The following is a 21302-nucleotide window of genomic DNA, read 5'->3' on the forward strand; positions in this document are numbered from 1 at the left end:
CTCGCTAACCATCCGCGCATGCGCAGTAATTTTCTTTACGCTCGCTGATCATTCGCGCATGCGCAGAAGAGTTTCTTTACGCTCGCTAATCAGCTGATGGTAAGCAGCTCGCCAAAAAGTCAGATCTTAACCTAAAAAGTCGGTAATTGTAACTCCGCCGATATAAGTAATTTAACAGGTTTGGGCAGTTGTAGAAAAAATTATGTATGTAATTCGCGCGTAATGCTTCTTTATCACTCTTGCAGAATTATCACGCTCCGCTTCGCGTCGCGTGATAACTGTTTTGCGCGAGCGATAAAGTCGCGCATTACGCTCTTAATACATAAATAGCTATTCCGTTAAATAAAAGTTTATTGAAATAAATAAAAATATAAATCTGAGTACCCCTTTGTCACGACATGTTTCGGTTACTAATGCCATTTTCTTCTTGAAAATAAAATTATCAGCTTTCTTGAAACTGAAAAGTAGCCGAAACATATCGTGATAAAATAATCTAAAAGGGTACTCAGATTTATATTATTATTCATATAAAAATAGCCCTAAAGAGAAAAGAAAAGTTTACCAAAACTTTATTTTTGAATCCAATGAATTGGTTATCGATTATTCTAATAGGAGTGATTCGAATTATAATTACTTCTTTGACGAAATAGACAAACAGAAAGATAATTTTCAGACTTCAAAGCATTTCAAGAGATTTTCTATTATGTTTGTTATTACCTTGGTTATAATAATCTAGGTGATTTTCGGTAAAAAATGTGGGTGTGAAAGAGGAAAAAACGAAGTTGTGGGAATCGTACGTGTGTAAGTGAGAAAGAAAAGTAGCAGGATTGGTACATGAACGGGAATCGATCTGAAACGACGCCGTCTACATTTCTACATGGCAAAGTCTTTGTCGCCACCATCACACCCACAGCCCTCTCACCGATCCGATCCCAAATCCCAGATCCACTCGCTCCCAATTTTCGAAAGCTCTTCAGCACCCACACACTCTCCTGGTACAAAACAACTATTCCCAAAACACCGTCTACAGTAGTCATGAAGTCAACTTACCAGCACAAGAGCACTGATATTAAGCGAAAATAGACTCGATTCTTCGCCACTCTAAATTCTCCTGAAGGATCGCCGAGCAGACGACAAAGCTCGAGATGAAGCTCGCTACTACCCTCTCTAGCTTTGCTAGCCAAAACAAAGGTCATGGCTAGAACGAGAGCCGGGAGATTTGTGGCAAGATAATGGCTCTTATTTATTGAGTGGAATACTGGCAGCACATCTGATCTAACCAGCCTTGAAAGGATTGTTGAATGCAAAATGAGTTCTTTGTAAAAGATGCTTCAAAGTACACTGACTTAGCTCAGTGGATTTGAAATGTCGTACTGTTTTCAAGTGGCGAATGATATTATCTGGTTCGTTTCCAGCACATGATTATCTTCCTTCAAGAATAGGAAATATATAATTATATGTATCCATGTTAGAAAAGCGAATTTACAATAATATTTAAGTTCAGCAGTTGATGATTTTATTCATGGCTGAGATGCTTAATGATCTTGACATGACCGTGAATAGTGGTGTTGAAATTGAGTGAATCATTCAAAATCAGAAGGAATTATTGCTGTGCTTCTAAAACCAGAATTCAGTTTGTATATTCTAACTGAATATTTTTTTTGTTATTCCAAAGTTAGTATTTCAATTAGTTAATTCATGATAAATGCGTGATTTAAAAATTTGAATTCAACATTTTTTACAATGAGTTGAATGTTTAAGATAAGATAATTTCTGCAAATATAAATTTGATTTCCTTAACACGTGGATCTTTTTATCCAACTCTGGAGTATCATATATACAGGGTGATTCATAATTATGGTAAAATATTTTAATACGTGATAGTAGAGGTAAAAATAAGAAAAAAAGTTCATATAAACATATATCCATAAACGCTTCATTAGGGAGTTATACAGGGTGGAAGATTTAGCCCGGAATTCAGTTCCTCTGGTGAAATATGCCGATGCTGAATTGTTTGGGGACTAGTTTTTGAAAAACTTATGCTGGATTCATATGGAAAAAAATCTGAAAAATTGAATAAAACTAGTCTGGAAGCTGTAGTGTGAGTAGTTTTTGAGAAAAAAGTTGAAATATGCAAAAAATCCAAGTAGAAAAACATAGACTTCTACGTTTGATGCCCAATAACTTTCTTTAATAACCAGTAAACAAATAATTTTTCGCACTAAAAATTGTAGAGAATTTAATTCTGAAAAGAATTATGTAAGCTGTGTAAACTAAATTCAAATAAAAGTTGAATAAAATGAATTCTTATGTAGTACATTACACCACAAAAATTTGCTGTTTTATGAGGAGAGAACTAATAACTCATAGGTTGTAGCTGATTGCAAATAAAACATGGATTTTAATAACAGCTGTTCCAAAACAGCTGATTTATCATGTTTTAAATAAGAAAATATTTAAAAGAAATTATCAGCTGTTAACCTTGGAGTATCTTCAGGTGTTAATTCAAATGAATTTAATTTTAAAATGCACAATTTTATTATTCCTCCAAGAATGGAATGATAATAGATAAGCATTAAATTGAGTACATATTCCAGTGTTACATTAAAGAAGTATATTTAAATTTTTCTAATGATTAAAATAAAATAAACATGGATCTCGATATTAAAGAAGAAATCTTAGAACTCGACAAAATAAAGAAAGGAAGATGAATAATGGCAATAATAAAAAATATTCAAATATTCTTCAATGCTACATAATTTGAATTAACATTATAGACAGCATATAAAAATGATAGATAATTATTCGTGATAAACCATTGCTCTTCTATAGAAGCTTCCATTCATCACATTCACCATCACATAATCTTTCGTTCCAATGACAGTTCATAATCTGAGTATAAAACACTTGACATTTCTTATTACTTTCCTTGCCCTATTACCATAGGTAAGGAATGTATTGCTTTCCGAAAAAATAAAGGTACCCCAATTTCCAAATATCTATACTTTTCAAGGTCCCCTGAGTCCAAAAAAGTGGTTTCTGGGTATTGGTATGTATGTATGTGTGTATGAGTGTATGTGCGTCTGTGTACACGATATCTCATCTAACGGAATGACTTGAAATTTGGAACTTAAGGTCCTTACACTATAAGGATCCGACACGAACAATTAAGATGAAATGTAATTCAAGATGGCGGCTAAAATGGCGAAAATGTTGTCAAAAACAGGGTTTTTCGCAATTTTCTCAAAAACGGCTTCAACGATTTCGATCAAATTCATACCTAAAATAGTCATTGATAAGTTCTATCAATTGCCACAAATCCCATACCTGTAAAAATTTCAGGAGCTCCACTCCATCTATGCAAAGTTTGATTCTAGAATCCCAATTATCAGGCTTCAGATACACTTTAAACAAAAAAATTCTTGCGGAAATGATTAAACATGAAAATCTCTACAATTAATGTCCAGTAACATTTTCACCTAAAATTGAAAATAAGCTCGAAATTCGATAAATTGTGATTATATCAATTGCAAACTGTTGGCAACTGTTGATTCTATTAAATCATTCACTATGAAGAGATAGCAGACAACGTGTGTCTCCAGCGTTATTGTCCTGTCACCAGCTGGCTCAGATCTTTGAATAGTAGACTTGAAATGCTCGGGAACACTAGCGTCAGGCCGTCAGGTGATCAATTTTCATAACGGCAATGACAGTTCATAATCTGAGTATAAAACACTTGACATTTCTTATTACTTTCCTTGCCCTATTACCATAGGTAAGGAATGTATTGCTTTCCGAAAAAATAAAGGTACCCCAATTTCCAAATATCTATACTTTTCAAGGTCCCCTGAGTCCAAAAAAGTGGTTTCTGGGTATTGGTATGTATGTATGTGTGTATGAGTGTATGTGCGTCTGTGTACACGATATCTCATCTAACGGAATGACTTGAAATTTGGAACTTAAGGTCCTTACACTATAAGGATCCGACACGAACAATTAAGATGAAATGTAATTCAAGATGGCGGCTAAAATGGCGAAAATGTTGTCAAAAACAGGGTTTTTCGCAATTTTCTCAAAAACGGCTTCAACGATTTCGATCAAATTCATACCTAAAATAGTCATTGATAAGTTCTATCAATTGCCACAAATCCCATACCTGTAAAAATTTCAGGAGCTCCACTCCATCTATGCAAAGTTTGATTCTAGAATCCCAATTATCAGGCTTCAGATACACTTTAAACAAAAAAATTCTTGCGGAAATGATTAAACATGAAATCTCTACAATTAATGTCCAGTAACATTTTCACCTAAAATTGAAAATAAGCTCGAAATTCGATAAATTGTGATTATATCAATTGCAAACTGTTGGCAACTGTTGATTCTATTAAATCATTCACTATGAAGAGATAGCAGACAACGTGTGTCTCCAGCGTTATTGTCCTGTCACCAGCTGGCTCAGATCTTTGAATAGTAGACTTGAAATGCTCGGGAACACTAGCGTCAGGCCGTCAGGTGATCAATTTTCATAACGGCAAGGAAAGTTGTGTGAGTGCGCCACACCAGATTTTTTTTGTATTGGAATTTTTGCAGAGTTAGAAATTGGTAAGTTTCACTATCTACCTAAAAATAAAAAACGTAATAATCAATGGTATATGAGTATGGAAAGCAATATATCACTTTCGCTCTGTGGCTTTCACAGTTCACTATGAAATGAGTTGGGGTTAATGACAAGATGAGCTTGAAGCAATGTTTCATGAGATGAGGTCGACCGCTTGTTTTGTAGTCTGATAATATTCAGTTGGGGGAGCAATGCATTTTGCTGATGAGGCTCAGCATAAAGCTTGGACTAGTGTTGAGTAGCGAATCTGAGCTCAACCCTAGGACACTAATTGTTGGTAATTATCCCGAAAACAAATGGACCCATGAAAACGCTTGGTCCCCTGCTAATGTTGTTATCAAGCATGCTAATTCACTCACTGCATCCGAGCAAGTGAGAACTCTACTTGTTCTTATCACACTGGATCGAGTCAATTCGTACAAAGCAGAGTTTGGGACATTGGATATTAACGTTAAAAAATTATGCATATTTTCGGAAAATCAATTAGGTCTATGATTTTCACCGAATCAAATAAGCAGAATATTTTTCAGAAAAACTCCCACATATTCCCAATAACTTATGGAAGGCCACCAACATCATCAATAATGTTGATCAGGAACATTTTGAGTTGAACGGAGATTGGTACGGAATGACATTCTGCAAAACTGTCACCATGCGTGGTTCGATTGGAGAGTGGCAGCCATGTTCTCGGAATCAACTTTATGTCTTTTTACCCCGCAGAGTGAACGATACCAACATGAGTTCCCCCTTCCATAACATCCGCTGATAAGAACCGGTGTGTGGTTGGTAGGCTACCGCTACGCGTCATTTTATCATAACGCATCTCGTCTCGTTCTGACTCACTACCGTGTTTGTAACAAATGCGTGACGTTGTATTACTAGTTACTACGCGTACATCAGAACTGAGCAGTTCAAATTAAACTCTACTTTTCAAAGAGAACGCTTTGCTTATTAAATGAGTAGTCTAGAATATGAGTTGATAAAATTAACTAAATTGACATGAGTGATAATATACAGTGACTACAAATAAAAAATGATTCTCCAGTCTCTGTATGGAAATAGTACCACGAACGTTATCTATCGCAGGAGAAAGGCAGAAAGTAGGCTGGTACTGTCGTTCAAGCTCGACTCCTATTGGTTAGCTATTCCAAGTGTTGAAAGTGGAAGTGAGAAGTCTTGTCCAATCACAGAGCTTCATTGAAGCTTCGCCATTTATTTTTTGGAAGGTAGTATCTTATGTATATTTTTGTTCTTAACTAAAATTCTATGATGATTGCTATGAGTAGAGCGGTCCTTCTCAATGGATTTGGGTGAATTGATATTGGCTATTTAAAATACTGACCGTACAATACTAGAACATTGAATGAATAAAAATAAAATACTGACTGTACAATATTCCAGTGAAAATTTATCAAATTGTTCTATTTCCATGGAATATATATATATATATTCGTATGGTCAGGGCAAAAAAAACAAAGTAGGTACTTTTCTCACTAGGAGAGAGTCGTCAAGAAAAATTATGAAATATCATAGAATAGAAATGGTTACAGAATGAGACTAAACATAAGTTTTTGGTTCCATCATCGAGAAAAAGAATTAATTATTTTTCTAGTTTAGCCAGCCTGCTTCGCTGTGTTTGATCGTGAGTTTGAGCCCCGCCTGAGGGCGTAGGACATGGATTCGATTCTCCTGTATCTCAAATATCATTAGCCTTGAGCATGAAAGATCATAAAAATGTGGGCCAGGCATCACAAAGAAAAGTATCTATTAATGTTCCTATGACCCGTTGTAGAATAAGTATATTTTAACACTTCAACCTATCATCTTCAGCATCCCAACTCAGAATTCTCCAGTAGGGTAGTAGACTCAAGATCATATCCATTCGAAAAGTGGGAGCTCGGGTTGAAAGAAGAGATCATCATACAACAATATTAATTACTGTGCTACAAGTGACAGCAAGAACATTATTTTTCTCAGCAAAGTTTAGAGTGATAATTCACTGTCCGTACTTTCAAGATGGATGTAACCAGACCTCTTTCAGAGGTAGCAGTAATGAAACTCATACTCTACTACTCAACGATTGAGCCAGCTTGTGTCAGGACAATAACGCTGGAGACATACGGAGTCTGATATCTCTTCATAGTGGATGATAAATAGAATCAACAGTTGCCAACAGTTTGCAATCGAAATAATAAGATTTTCTCGAATTTCGAGCTTATTTTCAATTTTAGGTGAAAATGTTACTGAGAATTAATTATAGAGATTTTCATGCTGAATCTTTTCTACTTGAAATTTTTTGTTCAAATTGTATCTGAAGCCTGATAATTGCGAACTCAAAATCAAACTTTGCATAGATGATGGCGGAGCTCCTGAAATTTTTACAGATATAGGACTTGTGGCAGTAGATACTGTAGAGCTTATCAATGACTGTTTTAAGTATGAATTTGATCAAAATTGTTGGAGCCGTTTTCGAGAAAATCGCAAAAAACCCTTTTTTCGACAACATTTCCGCCATTTTAGCAGCCATCTTGAATTGCATTTGATCGAAAATGTTCGTGTCGGATCCTTGTAGTGTAAGGACCTTGAGTTCCAAATTTCAAGTCATTCCGTTAATTGCGAGATGAGATATCATGTACACAGACACACATACACATACACTCATACACACACATACACATACAGACCAATACCCAAAAACCACTTTTTTGGACTCAGGGGACCTTGAAACGTATAGAAATTTAGCAATAGGGGTACCTCAATTTTTTTCGGAAAGAAATACTTTCCTTAACTATAGTAATAGGGCAAGGAAAGTAAAAAAATTGGTTCACAAATTTCCAACATATGAGAATGTTTCTTCTCAGATAACGAAATATTGATAACTTGAATCCTAATGGAAACTTCAACGTGTCTTCCATAGAACACATATCTACTTTAGGGAGAGCATAATTTCAAGATTTCATCGATGAGAGGAATAATGAATAATGAATTCACAAAACATTGTTATTCAACTCTCATATAGAAAAGGAACTGAACAGTATTCAGCAAAAAATGCATGGCATGTCACTGAATATCGAGGAATCCAAGTAACAGATTGACAACCAATCAGCCCCGTTATTCAAATGTTCGAGTAACATTGTCATAAGCTCATCAGATCCACTCTGATGCTCTACAGTCCAGATTATGCCAGAGGCTATTGATTTACAAGGCTCTCTGTTTATGCAAGGATTCAAGAGGTTTTGCCATCAATGACAATGGGTTAGCATCTGAGAATCACACAGCGAAATAGGTTTGTGGATCAATCCATTCGCTCAAAAAAGAAGTTTTATTTTTGTTCGTTTCATTCCACGAATCAGTTACTACTGTATTTATTTTTCAGATTGATTTCAACGGATTCTGTAGATTTGACCTCCTAATAGGATCAAAATCCCTAATTTATTCATTCTTCATAATACAATGAATCTTATCACTAAATATCTGTCAATAATATTTGAAGATGAAATTCCACAGTATAACTTTGAGAATAAGAGCTTGATAGTATGGTAGTTTAGTATTATTATGTATTAGTGTTGTGGTGTATGTGTATGTGTTTATTAATATTCCTGGCAACAATCAACTATTATTATTGTAGTTAGCTACAGTTGCAGGTGGAACGAGAGACCAACCTGCAAGCTTTTTTCATTCACCTCTGAAGACTGTATAAGATTACAAATGAAATCTTAGCTTAATTATATTGAAAAGTCAAGGTTACATTAGTGGTTGTTCTCGTAGTCAACACTGTATTAGTCCTTAGTTTGGAAAGCTGCTCTGACTTGTGCGTTAGTAATGCCAGGAGAAAAATGATAAGTGAAAAGATAAATGTACATAGAATAATATTATGAAGCTGCAGCTAAGGTGAGTTTTGATTCACTGGCCAGTGATTTTGAAGCAAATATCCATCTATTACTAAATAATTTTGAATTCTGACTAATCCAATTCATCCTCAGTCCACCGTGAGGTTTCGCTTAGTATATTGATAAGTTTCTTCGATTATTGATAATTCCTCAAAGATCCATCAATTTGAATCTCCATTCAATTTCACGTCACTATAAATACCCTGTAGTATTATATTTTAAACCTGAATGTAACTCTCGTTTAACTTTTCGGCTCATGTTTGTACTCACTACAAAGTCCTAGAATAGTTTCTCTCTGTTTCTAGTGCAAGTTTACTGGGTGATAAGTTGACTTCTAGCTTGGAAAGATACGGCACATAAAACCGACTCTGAGTTGCAGTTCTAACTCAACGTGAGTATACGTTTAGATAAGCTAGGATAAGTTCTGCACAGAGGAGCGAAACCATTAATACAACCTATGTAGTTTATGTTGAACCAACGGAGCAGAACTTGTGAATGTCAATAGTATTGTGCAACTCTTTTTAAAGAGAGAAAACACGTTGTCTTGGATTGAATTCTTTATTGTGAGATTTCAAGCTCTCAAAGACTATGTCATAAAACATCAAGGTAATCAGTTACTGATTAGAGCTAACTGGAATAAAACATTTCCGTAGATTGATTGATTCGAAAAATCGATATGAATCTTTATTATGGAGAAGTTGTCAGAGATCTGAATGATATTTTATATTTATTGCGGTGTTCAATTTCTCGCTTATTCCGGTACTTTTTCTTGGCTTATTGTTCCTAAGATTTTTTCAGGCTTGTGCAGTGCATAACAACTTACAAAAATTACAATACATATTATCAACTTTTCAACATAGCTGATAATCTATCTTCAATATCGTAAGACCCGCCAATCACAATCTACTTCTTATGGTGTTACTGAATGTGTGGAAGCCTGATAACGCTCCAAGACTGGGGGCTTTAAAATCACTTAATCACTTCATATCGAAGGATCTTGCAATTAATTTCAGCCATCAAGTGACAGTTTCCATTATGGAGCTGGTACATGGTGAACTCATTCCACTCCAAATCAATTAATCTGTCTCCATGACGGCATACTTCATATTCCTTGTCCATTCCTGCTTCATGTTTGACAGCAAAGACAGAGAAAACCATAGATTGATTTTTATTATACTGTTTAATTATATGTTAGTGGTGAGTAGAGCAGAAACATTGTTGAACAACTTTTATTCCAATGATGAGCTTGGAAAATTTTAGGAGTCGATAATATAAGAAATAAATTGAAACAGGATAAATGGGAACAGAAGTGACTGGTTGGAGCATGTTAATAGGATGAGTGATTACCGGATCCAGGCTCTATTGTATTAGCCATTTAGCCAGGAAGGAGAGATCGCGAACGTCCCAGGAAGAGATGGATTGATTTTAGGGGAACAGGGGTTCAGAGCAGGCAGTGATGCCTAACTCGTGAAAGAAAGAAGAAGAAGAAGAAGAAGAAGAAGAAGAAGAAGAAGAAGAAGAAGAAGAAGAAGAAGAAGAAGAAGAAGAAGAGAAGAAGAAGAAGAAGAAGAAGGAGGAGGAGGAGGAGAAGAAGAAGAAGAAGAAGAAGAAGAAGAAGAAGAAGGAAAAGAAGAAGAAGAAGAATATAACAATTATAATATTAATCTAGAATTTCAAGATATTTTTCGACCACGAAAACTGAAAGCAGAGAATATCTTGTTTCTAGTTTAAAATAAAACATTGCAACATCTCATGTACTTTTTCAATCACAACAGAATCTGAGAATATTTTAAGTCATAAAAATATAGCCATGAAGATCCTTCATAACCTTCATTGAATGGTTTTGATTCGAATGATAGATTTTCTCTGTGAGTATTCTCATATTTTTCTCAATATGGCATAGAGAAATATGATATGGGCTTCATGAAAATTTCTCTATGAATATAACTGTATTGAGAAATGAGATCACAACAACTGTAATTATTCGAAAGAAACTTCTGCAATGATTCCTGATGTGAAGATTGTGAAGTATATTACGTATATCATGATAAGTTTTGTAATCAGAGGTATTCGTTGAGAGCTGAGTTCGCCAGCTCGTGGGTGAGGTTGGAGACAGGTCGATTACTCTGACGATGATAAATTATGACACTCATATGTCACGCTGATGCTCTTCCATTATGTACTGCAATGTACGTCTTAGGATGAAATGATATTTCTTAGTCTTTTTCCATAATTTCTTTCCTCTGTAATATTCACATTGTGATCTAATAAAGTATTCAACTAGGGCTACCTGATTTGTTAATTACTGGAAAATAATTCCATAGTACCCTTTTGTTTCAAAGACTGCTTGAAATAATACTTTTTTCTACAGTTACCTTGAAAAGTGGCCATTCCTGCACTGATTACAGAACGCAAAGAATCACTTTTCCGCTCTAGTGCGGGAAAAAATTTTTCTGCACTCCAGATTTGCAACATGGAAACACAAAATAGTTGGTGGGTTATATGGAGGATTAGTGCACGAAAACAAAAATTAAGTTGGTAACAATGACTGTGGTTAGATTTAGATAAGAATCATTTCAATGGCTTCCCTACATTTATGATAAAACCCCAATCTAGAAATCCAAAACAAGAATAATGTTCATCTAAATCATAATTAAATAATAACTTCTCATCATTTAATAATAAATAATGTTTATTTTCTATCGACAGTAATAATTATTTTAACTGCAAGCAATGAGAAATGTAGCAAACACACATTTTGAAATTCGAATTTTCAGGTTAAATAATTACCGTTCGAAATCCATGTCAATAAAATTAATAGAATAACATTAGAATATACTACAATAAAATATTTTCCGTTGTCTATGTTATTTTATGAATATTTTTTAGTTTACTTATATAGTATTTTTCGGTAATTCTAGTTAATCATAATTCTAAATATCTGAATACTGTTTTTAGCTGGATGAAACGGAGTTAGGTACGATTCTTCCCGCTAGGTCGCGCGCTTGTCGGTTCAGCCATTTTGCAGTCATCCCAACCAGCTGTTGGCGTGTATTTTGAATGCAATTTTTTTGTTTTATCTGTAATTTTTCTGATTCTTGAATGAATAAAAATGAGAACTTTGGCTGATAATTTTCAACTTCAATTGGATTATTAATTTTTAAATGAATTAAGGTTGTTATTAATAACAGCATCACACACACAAACATTTGATGGATTTCAGCCATCATTTTATCCATAATTACCCACTTTTCATATTCAATGGTAACTGTAGGAAAAATGTAATGTGAAATACATGCGCAAAGTTCCTCTGCTGCACTCAAGAAGTCGTTCCGCCCAAGCCGTCGTTTCTTCTGGTGCAGCAAACTGTCACTTTGCGCACTAGTTGCACAAATAACTATTCTACATCATCTACTCGCATCAGGCTTACACATTGAGCTCTGGAATGAGATGAGATGCATTTGACATTTTGGTATTATTAGGGAGGTCTTTTGATGGAGGTCTTTTAGGGAAGTCGAAAGAACTGATAATGGAAAAATTTATTGTTTATTTAAAATATTCAAAATATATCCGAATCGATATTCAATTGTATGTTATGATTTTTGTCTGACTCAAAGATAGTTCATATTATAGTGAAGTTAGATAGTTTTCACATTGAGTTTTTTTTCGCTTCTGTGTGGTTTTTTGAGAATTGCAGTACTGTATAATATTATAATATGAGACAAAGTGCAATGATTATAGATTATTGAACGACTTAGATACGAGTGATTCATATTCTAACCCTGAAGCTTTTCACAGGGTGCCCCAAAAATCTGGACTTTTTGGTTCCCTTCTCAGTTTTCTGGTATTACCGTAGCCATCCAATACAAAAATAATTTTGACCTTATACTTCTAGTTGATATAATATTGAATCGAATTAAATCAGATGGTAATCTTTGTGACAAACATACTCGTTTATTTAGCAGAAAAATTGATTGATCATGATAACAGTGTTTATTATACAGTCATAATAATTTTAAACCAGACTCATTCAATGTTTCTTTCACTGGAGTGCCTTTGGTCACTTACAATCATTGTAATTTTTTGTTTTATCAGCACACTTCTGGTGGCCAAAATTCAGATTCACAAAGTGAATACAATATTGATCGTGAATATAAAATCTTGCATTGAGACTCAGCTTGTTTCAGATGAATAGGGAAGTTCAAGATTTCTATTGAGGCTGCATCCAATATCTCATCAGCGGAAAAAATTGCCAAGTGAATGGTTCTCGGTTGATCAAGTTGTAGACACAATGGACTGGATTCCTTTTCATACCGATTGAAGAACAAATGCATCGTGCTCCAAATCTTCAGTATGGATTTTTCAGCCATTTGAAATCCATCATGAACTTGTTATTATTCCAGTAGACATCAGTACTAGGCTCAAATCGTGTTGCAATTCCATTACATACAGTGTGAAACGAATTCTAGGTCATAGTTTAGAATTTCTACAATTTCTATCATTTTCTTCATTACTCGTATTTCTATGCATTTCCAGCATGGCTGTCACTTCCACTTACTATCCTATCATGGCAAGTGAGTGGAAGATAGAAGGAAGAATAGTGATGTCGAATTTTTAGAACTTCTAACCTAATTGGAACAAAAAATCTGAGTGTCGTTAGGATACAATTCCCCTACAGGTGTGAAAAGCTTGTGGATATCGTTCCCCAGGAATTGCTTGCAAATTCTCCGCCAAGTGAATTAAAGAAAGATACCATCTTATGAATCAAAACATCCACTGACATCTTTGGTAATATAGCCTAATACATTAGCTTTGTTGGTTGAACTTCTATCACTGTTTCTTCACTGATACAAAGCCTATGAACATTCATAATTTTTTCTTTTTATAAGATACATATTTCTTTTTTTATAGAAATTACACTTTTTTATCTTGTTGTTGCTGTGCTGTCTCAGTTTACGTCTTTTATCCTGCACAACTTCACTGTGAACATTGTTATACTTATATTTCAATAGTATACTTACATTCAACTGTATTTCATTCTATTTTTTGTTATTCTTGTTATATTTTTCTTTCTAGTTATTATAGTTAATATATTTCTTAATTAAGCTCAAGAACGGACTTATGTCTTGTGAGTTTCACATTTTCTTGTACTTTGATTTATTACATTGAACATGTCGATTTGTTTATTTTTGTAATATTGTACAAGGAATGAATAAATTTGATTTGATTTGATTTGATTTGATAGGCCTATTTTTATTTTACAAGAACACGTTTTTTTATTTTATTGTTAACGATGATAGGATAATAATGACTGGAATAATGTTTCACTCAATCTTGTGCCAAGCCTCTAATAGTTTTGTTTTTGATTTTTCGATAACAGTAAATTATAGATTATATATAGTATATTATATAATCATAATTATACTATATTCTATAATTTTGGAAGTTCATAACAGTATTTATTGAGTTTTGCATTGATGAGCTCAAACATCTTATCCTATTTTTTCTATTGCATTATACCTGAATTTAATTTGCTAAACAAAACTTTAACTTTACATGTGACTTGGGAGTGGATCTATTTTGACGAACTTCTACAGTATCAATATACACTATAATAATTCAACACTCATTTTTTTCATAACCAGGAATTTTGATGATTCTTCTATCACAACTCCCCATATTCAACACAGCATGCTCAATAATGCCATGCTTCAATATGATAATAATAAGAAGTTCTATCGATATAGGTAAATAACGATATAAGTAGGCTCTCAACACAGATAATATAATTTTAATAATAATTTTAGAGATAATTTTATATTCTCAGGCAAGGCATTGAAAAGTTTCAGAGAAATGTAATAGAAAGTTTTCTGAGTATTGACATATTGGCAAAACTTCTATTGACTAGCTTATTCCTACCTCTAGTATTATAGTTGTGACACATACCTTGCTGAACATAGGAGTTATAATTTATCTTGACATGATTGAGACATTGATACACAAACACAGCAGGAAGTGTCATAATTTCAATCAATTTAAAGCTATCCCTACAGTGTCCTCTTAAAGAGAGACCACATATTATTATTCTCACAGCGTTTTTCTGCAGTCTAAATAATCTAAAACTATATTTCTGGGAAGCCCACAGTAATGTTCCATAAGATAAGATAGATAACTATGTATATGAGAAAAATAAACTATTCTTTCAACACTGATAGACATACTCCTGTTCTCAATTTTCTTTACATAAACAATATATCATATCTGTGCGTAAATGCATTCTGCGTGGAAAAATTCATTCTGTCCTCTATGAAAAGAGGTATATGGAAATAATGATAATAACCCTATCGACATAGGTATCATAATAGTAGTGAGCCTATTGTAATATTGTTCTATCCTGATGCTGAAGAAGATTATAATCATTATTAATACCACTTTGTGAGAGACGGTCAACAGTTTAATATTTTGTCACCAATATGAGCAAGTAACTTCATTAAAATCATCAATGTTTCTTTATTATTAATTATTATCATTGATTATCTGATAATATAAAAATTTGATTCCATCTGATTGTGAACTTTCATCACCCTCTTTCTCAAATTGAACGTTTTTGGACCCAATTCAACGTTTTTGATTTTAAAGTTTTCAAAAATATCCTTCCAGACGTTTTTCTTATGATAGTTGGAGAAAAGTTTTGGTCAGTTTACACAGTTCTCCATCTCATGTTTCATCGTTATTTTTTCTTCAATCAGTATAGTCTGGTAATTTTTACAAAAAAATCCAATTTCAAGCTATAAAACTACAATGAGCGAAGCAAGAAGTCATGTGAGATGTGATTCAAACCATGAAGTATCGATGGGTTGATTATTCTATGCATAAACTCGAATTACTTCTCACGTAATGGATTTATACTCGTACATAGAATCAATCCATATTATCAGATAGATCAGTATGATGGAAAAAGTGATTTGGTTTACTTTTATGGAGGTAGAATGAAGGGCCAAGTTTAATCAATAAGCTCAAACAAATCATACTCAGCATTTCTTATGAACAAATAATCTTGAATACTGAGAAACGACGATCATAGAAAGGGGAATGAGAGGTCTGAGATCGGAAAGAATGGAGGTGAAAATAACAAAAGAATTCTGGTCGATTGTCGATGCATAAGTGATGTTGTTTACCTCATATCGGAGCGAGATATTGTGGAAAGCCGCGAAGATTGGGAACGAGTGGAAAGTTGATACTGGATGATTGCCAACTTCTGCACTCAGCTTTTTCAAGATGAAAGAATCGATGGTTCAGTGAAAATAGAATTATTAATTCTTTATGAATTCCTATCCCAAAGTTAATCAGTTCTTATGTTCCTGTTGGAATTCCCCAACAACCAGAAGCCATAAAAATTTACTTGGTTTAATCTCAAATGACGTTTTCCACAAGAGCTCTACATATCATTTTTGTTGGATTTTCATTAGCAGTATCAATCTCCCAAAAATGGTTCTGGTCTATAAAATATCATTATAGTCGATGACAATTGAACGAATAGTAATCGATTCCAAAACTCCTGGTTACACAAACATCCGTTTTGGACAGAGAGTCGCAATCGATCTATTGTCGATGGCATTGCTGAGAAACCTTTTATGCAACATTCATCTCTTGCGTTTAGTGGGTGTCAGTGTGACTACTGCAATATACCACCCCCATCTCAACAACGAGTAGTGATAGAATTTATGGCCTTCACCTTTTTCGAGCATTCATAGATTCAAGAGTCTGTAATACCATGATACAGTTAGGTATACAGGTGCATACAGGTGCATGTAATTTATTATAGGAGAGCAACATAATTTTTTAATTCAAATTTCAACAGTACACACCACTTTTTCAAAAATAATAGATAATTAAGATATAATCAGTGTAGTACTACGTATGCCAGCGCACAAACCCAAGTTTTGCTGGTCTTGTCAGATTGAAGACGTTTTACTTTCAGTTCAAGAGTTCATGTGTTGATTGGGATCTTGGTGTGTATTTATGACTTATCTATTATCCATGAATCAAATCATAAGAGAAAAATTTCATGCAATATAATACAATATATGGAGATTCGAAGATATACAAAAACAATTATACAAACAGCAAAAAACAAGTAGATAAAGAGCATAGTTAACAGGAGTATAGATCATAGGAGCTCAGCAGAATATAGACAAAGTGAGACAGAAGATCAACAAGAAAACAAAAAGCCAAGACTAGGAACATTACACGAAGAACATGCCCTCATGGACATTCCAAAAAATGAAATATCTTTTTTGCGATCATATATACTCGTATATTCGAACAGTGAACTCACCTATTTTGATGATAGGAGGGAGAGCGGTAGTTAGAGTGAAGGTGAGTAGAGTGAGGAAGAAGATGTGACGACATTTCGTCACAGGCATTCTGACATGACGTGGCGATCGGTTCAGCACTTTGCATTCCCTGCAGTGATCTATAACATAAGAATACTCCAATAAGACAAATACAAGAATTTGTCCTACCTTGGTGTTTTTTTTTTTGGTCATGTTTTACCTACATCAACAACATAGGCCACCTAGGACATTTAGTTTTTAGTTCTGGAAGGGAAATTATGAGATATTTTATTGAGATTAGAAAGAGTAATTTTCAAACTGTATTGGTTTTCCCAAGTGTATTGATTCTGCCAATAGATGAATAGGATATTTTGATCTGTCAAACACTATCAACCCAGACAATAAAACTCTTCTACATTACGTAATGCATATTTTATTACTCCTGCTATAAAAGTTATAGTTTGCTCAATCAACTAAGATAATATAATGCTTTTTCAATCTATCGATAATTTCATCATCATAATAACTATAATATTATTTTCTATGGTGGTATTTGATGGATTTCTGTCATGGAACTCGTGTCAATCGCGCACTAAACATAACTGAGGATATAATATGGAAACCATTTTTAGTCACTTATTACTATATTGTGATGAGTTAAATAATTAACGAACTCAGTAAGAAGTAAGAACTTTTAATTACTTCTAAAAACGAACTTAGTAACTAATTAATCCTATCAAGTTATTGTAGTGAGATACAACTGAGATTGAGTGAAATTATAGGGAAAATACCTCGAGAATCTGTTAAGATCCATTAACTCAACTTGATACCTATCCCAATGAAAGTTACAATGGCACCTGTCTTACATGAGAGTGCTACTTGAATGTTTTGTGAGAAGGCCGGAAAAACTCTTTTTTGAATCAAATCTCTTCTCCACCTCAGCTGACCCCAGCTTTCGGCGAATTAGCATATAAAGTGGATTCTGGAGTCTTATTACTCACCAAGGAAATGATTTGATGAGTAACAATAGCAGTGTACTGATTACTAGAATAACCTTTTTTAGGATTCGTCAATATTAGAGTACTGTGAAGTTTTCGAGAGCCTTTCAACTATTTCACGACGGACCGTTGGGTAGCGATTCTACCATATTTTTTTGTTTGCTGATTCTTTTCCTCATTAACATTCTTCTTGTTGTTTTTTTTTGAAAATCAGTCTCAATATTTGAGCGAAAAAATACGTTCCAGATCCATAGAATAGTAAAGAATAGACATTAGTTTATGTTCCCTTTGTTCAAGCAACAAAATAATACAAATGAATTTTGAAAATTTCTTTTTCTCATTTTTGATGGTCCATTCATGTCCAATGGTCTCTATTGGTCCAAATTATAATTTTGCATGATATTAAATGATATAGCTCTCTCAAATTGTTTTTGAGTGGACTTATCAAAGAAGAAAAATAAAATTATATTCAACTTTTTTGAGAGGAGATAAGAGATATTGTTTGCTGATGCTCCTACCTTCAATAGTAGAGAATATAAGAGTAGTAAGTTAGCTCAGAGTACTGATTTTAAGAGTTCCAGTGAATTGTTGATCAAGTTGATCATACTGTAGAGCTAAAGCTAACTGTTGTTACAGCTGTAAATAATTAATAGTGAGTAGGTTTTTGATTTTGTATTCAAAATTTTTCAAATAAGTGCAATATTTTTAAAGTTTTTAATTTATTGCGATAAATTCTTTAATTCATTTAGAGTATAACATCAACCTTCAAAATTCAAAATGTTCAATTCATTATTCCTGTACCGAAAATCAAGTGACGAAGCAGTGCGTGATTACATAACCTTAACTTTTGGACAACATTAGCATTTTATTAAAATTTTTGGAGAGAAATAGTACAGGCTCAGCCTAGTTTTTCCTCCAATGTCATAATTGTATTATAATTATAGTGTTTTATACAATAAATGAATAAATAAATAAATGAATAAGTTGAGGAAGGGAAGAGACTCAGAAATTCATTCTTCATACAATATTATTACATTGTCAATTGATATAAAAGTATGAACCTCAATAATTGTTTAATGTTTATTACATAGTTCATTGATACAAAATAATAAACCCCAATTCTCTAATGGAACTGAATTTCCTTTCAGCCTTTCTCTGCAATGCAATGAGAAGTACATTTCTGCGGAGAGGTAAGTCTGATTCTGGATGGAGGAAGATGATGTACGATGAGCACTATATTAAATTTCGGATGAGTCGGAAGTCGTTCAAAATGCAATTCCGCTCTCATCGGAGACTCAATCACCACATGCTTTTAACGTTCTAGGAGATCTGCTCTTATGTATGGGCAAATCATGTTCACAGAGTATTACTTGCTGCAATGTTATACCCCCATACCTCTCAATATCTTAGTCTTTCTTCACTTTCAGGAAAGTGAGTTTTAAGAAGTTTATAGATAATTGAATTATCTTTACTGTAAGTATTTGCCCGAGATTCATGAGTTTGATTCAATGAGACCAATGGGATACATTCCAGAAAAGTTATTGAATGATGAAGTTGTACAGAGTAGAGATTAATCACAATCTCGTAAACAAATTCCAGCCTCCAGATCATTATTTGAAATGTTTAGTGATAATTTCATGATTGGCATGTAATTATGATTGTAAAAACAAAAAATTCCAGACGTTCCCTCGCGATCAGATTAATCAAAACTATTAATTTCCATGAAGAACTAATATAAATAAGGTATATTATCAATATTTCAATTATCAGTCGTTTTGAGCTACAGGATTGAAAATAGAGCATTCCTTCTCCATTTTTCTGGATTTCGATGTGATAGAATCTTATTCCTTAATTCACCTACATCAATCCAACCTACATAGCCTAAGATTATTAAAATGTACTAAATTTGTTGATTCAAATGAGTTCAAAAATTGAGGGAGTTTGAAAATGTTCCAATTCTAAACGAGATTTCATCATTTTCAACCTTCTTGTGGCACTTCTGAATTTGAAACACTTTGAACAGATGTTTTTGACTAGTCAAATGACTCTATGGGATAAATTGAGACACTCAACTGAGATGAAACCGTTATTCCATTGAAATGTCAATAATTAGTATTTTGAATAATATTCTATGAGAATCTTCTATGCTTTGCCTCTGGAGTACCCCAAGATCATGATACATATGAGTTATAAGAATCTAGATTTCGATTGCTATCTTAACTCATTAAGAAACAGCTTTCTGAAACTTTTCCTTATATCTAAATTTATTATTTTCTACTACTACTACTCTCCTTGTAATATCTGAGATGAATAACATAACTTGAGTCACATAATCCTTTTCTCACTTCAAAAGGAGTGAGTAAATTTCATTGGTCTACGTGTTTAAGATCAAGAGATTATTCGTTAACGTGTGCGGTAGTATCTCCAAACATAGAGAGTTTTGGTATTCCTTCACAATCTTCCAAAAAAAACTTAACTCTTAATCAAGTCTTACAGAGCATAACGCTTCTGATTTCTACTTTTTCACGAGACCTTATTGATAAGCAAAAATATACATAATTGTCATATTATACATACAAAATTGCTAATACTAAACTTAGTTCTAACTATGATACCCCACTATAATAATATGTGTCGGGGTGATCATAATATTCTTTCCAAAACATGTATAAAAAATTTGATTAGTAATTTGAGTTATAAAGGTTTGTTCGTTTTTGAAGGACAAAGACTATCGATAAATAGTTGGATATTATAAATATTTATAGTGTATAAAAATTCGCAACAACAAACTTTTATTAAAAATGAATCAAAGAGAGGTAGAACCAACAAAAACTATCTCTAAATTAATAGTTGAAGCGTTCCCTTGAATTGTATTATTAGATTAGAACATTATTCGATTAACTGACCGTGGTGGTGGTGGCGTCACTCGTGACTCCTCGTGACCGGGAGGCGATGACGAGGCTGTGCGTGGAGTCCCCGCCGACTGCAAACAGCTGACTGAAACTTCAACCCTCGGAGCGCCAAATTCATGTGTTTACCGGCCTTCGCCACCAGGCTGCAGCACATTACGGAGAGCAGCGCTCATCAAAGGATCTCAATGCCGAAGCTCTTCAAGCATCATCTTCACTTCGCAACAGAACGTCACCAACAGAATATCTATACTTAATAATTATAATCCTATCACTGAAGAAAAAAATACCGTTCGTTTTTAGCATCCTTCTAACATATAACTTTGAATTTGAGAAAAGCTCTGGAAATGCAAGTTTGTGAGATCTGATGCAAAGAAAAACATGTGACCGGTGTCACATGTGAAGGGAGTGAGTGACCCAAAGGAAAACTTTTGTCGGCCGATCTTTCAACTTCTGTACTAACTTTTATCTTTCTCTGCAGAACTGATCAATCATTATTCTGTTCGACTTCGTACGCAGAGATGTGTGTTTCTTGGGTACTGGGAGGAGAT

General features: G+C 33.8%; 1 protein-coding gene across 16 annotated transcripts in view; it reads right to left on the reverse strand.

Annotated features, from left to right (window-relative positions):
- Positions 1-20865, reverse strand: part of LOC111060386 (glutamate receptor ionotropic, kainate 2) — a 97611-nt gene extending 76746 nt beyond the window's left edge. For 12 of the 16 annotated variants that reach the window (XM_039421790.1, XM_039421796.1, XM_039421794.1 and 9 more), the window contains exons 1-2: positions 20749-20865; positions 16847-16984 (exon numbers count right to left, since the gene is read on the reverse strand). In XM_039421790.1, coding sequence (XP_039277724.1) covers positions 16847-16934 — 88 coding nt within the window. In that variant the 5' untranslated portion in view covers positions 16935-16984; positions 20749-20865. The remainder of the gene's footprint in view (positions 1-16846; positions 16985-20748) is intronic. The other 4 variants (XM_039421792.1, XM_039421788.1, XM_039421791.1 and 1 more) reach the window with 3 other exon arrangements.
- Between the last annotated feature and the right edge of the window lie 437 nt (positions 20866-21302).

The sequence above is a fragment of the Nilaparvata lugens genome, chromosome 2 (assembly GCF_014356525.2).
Source record: "Nilaparvata lugens isolate BPH chromosome 2, ASM1435652v1, whole genome shotgun sequence".
NCBI lineage: Eukaryota > Metazoa > Arthropoda > Insecta > Hemiptera > Delphacidae > Nilaparvata > Nilaparvata lugens.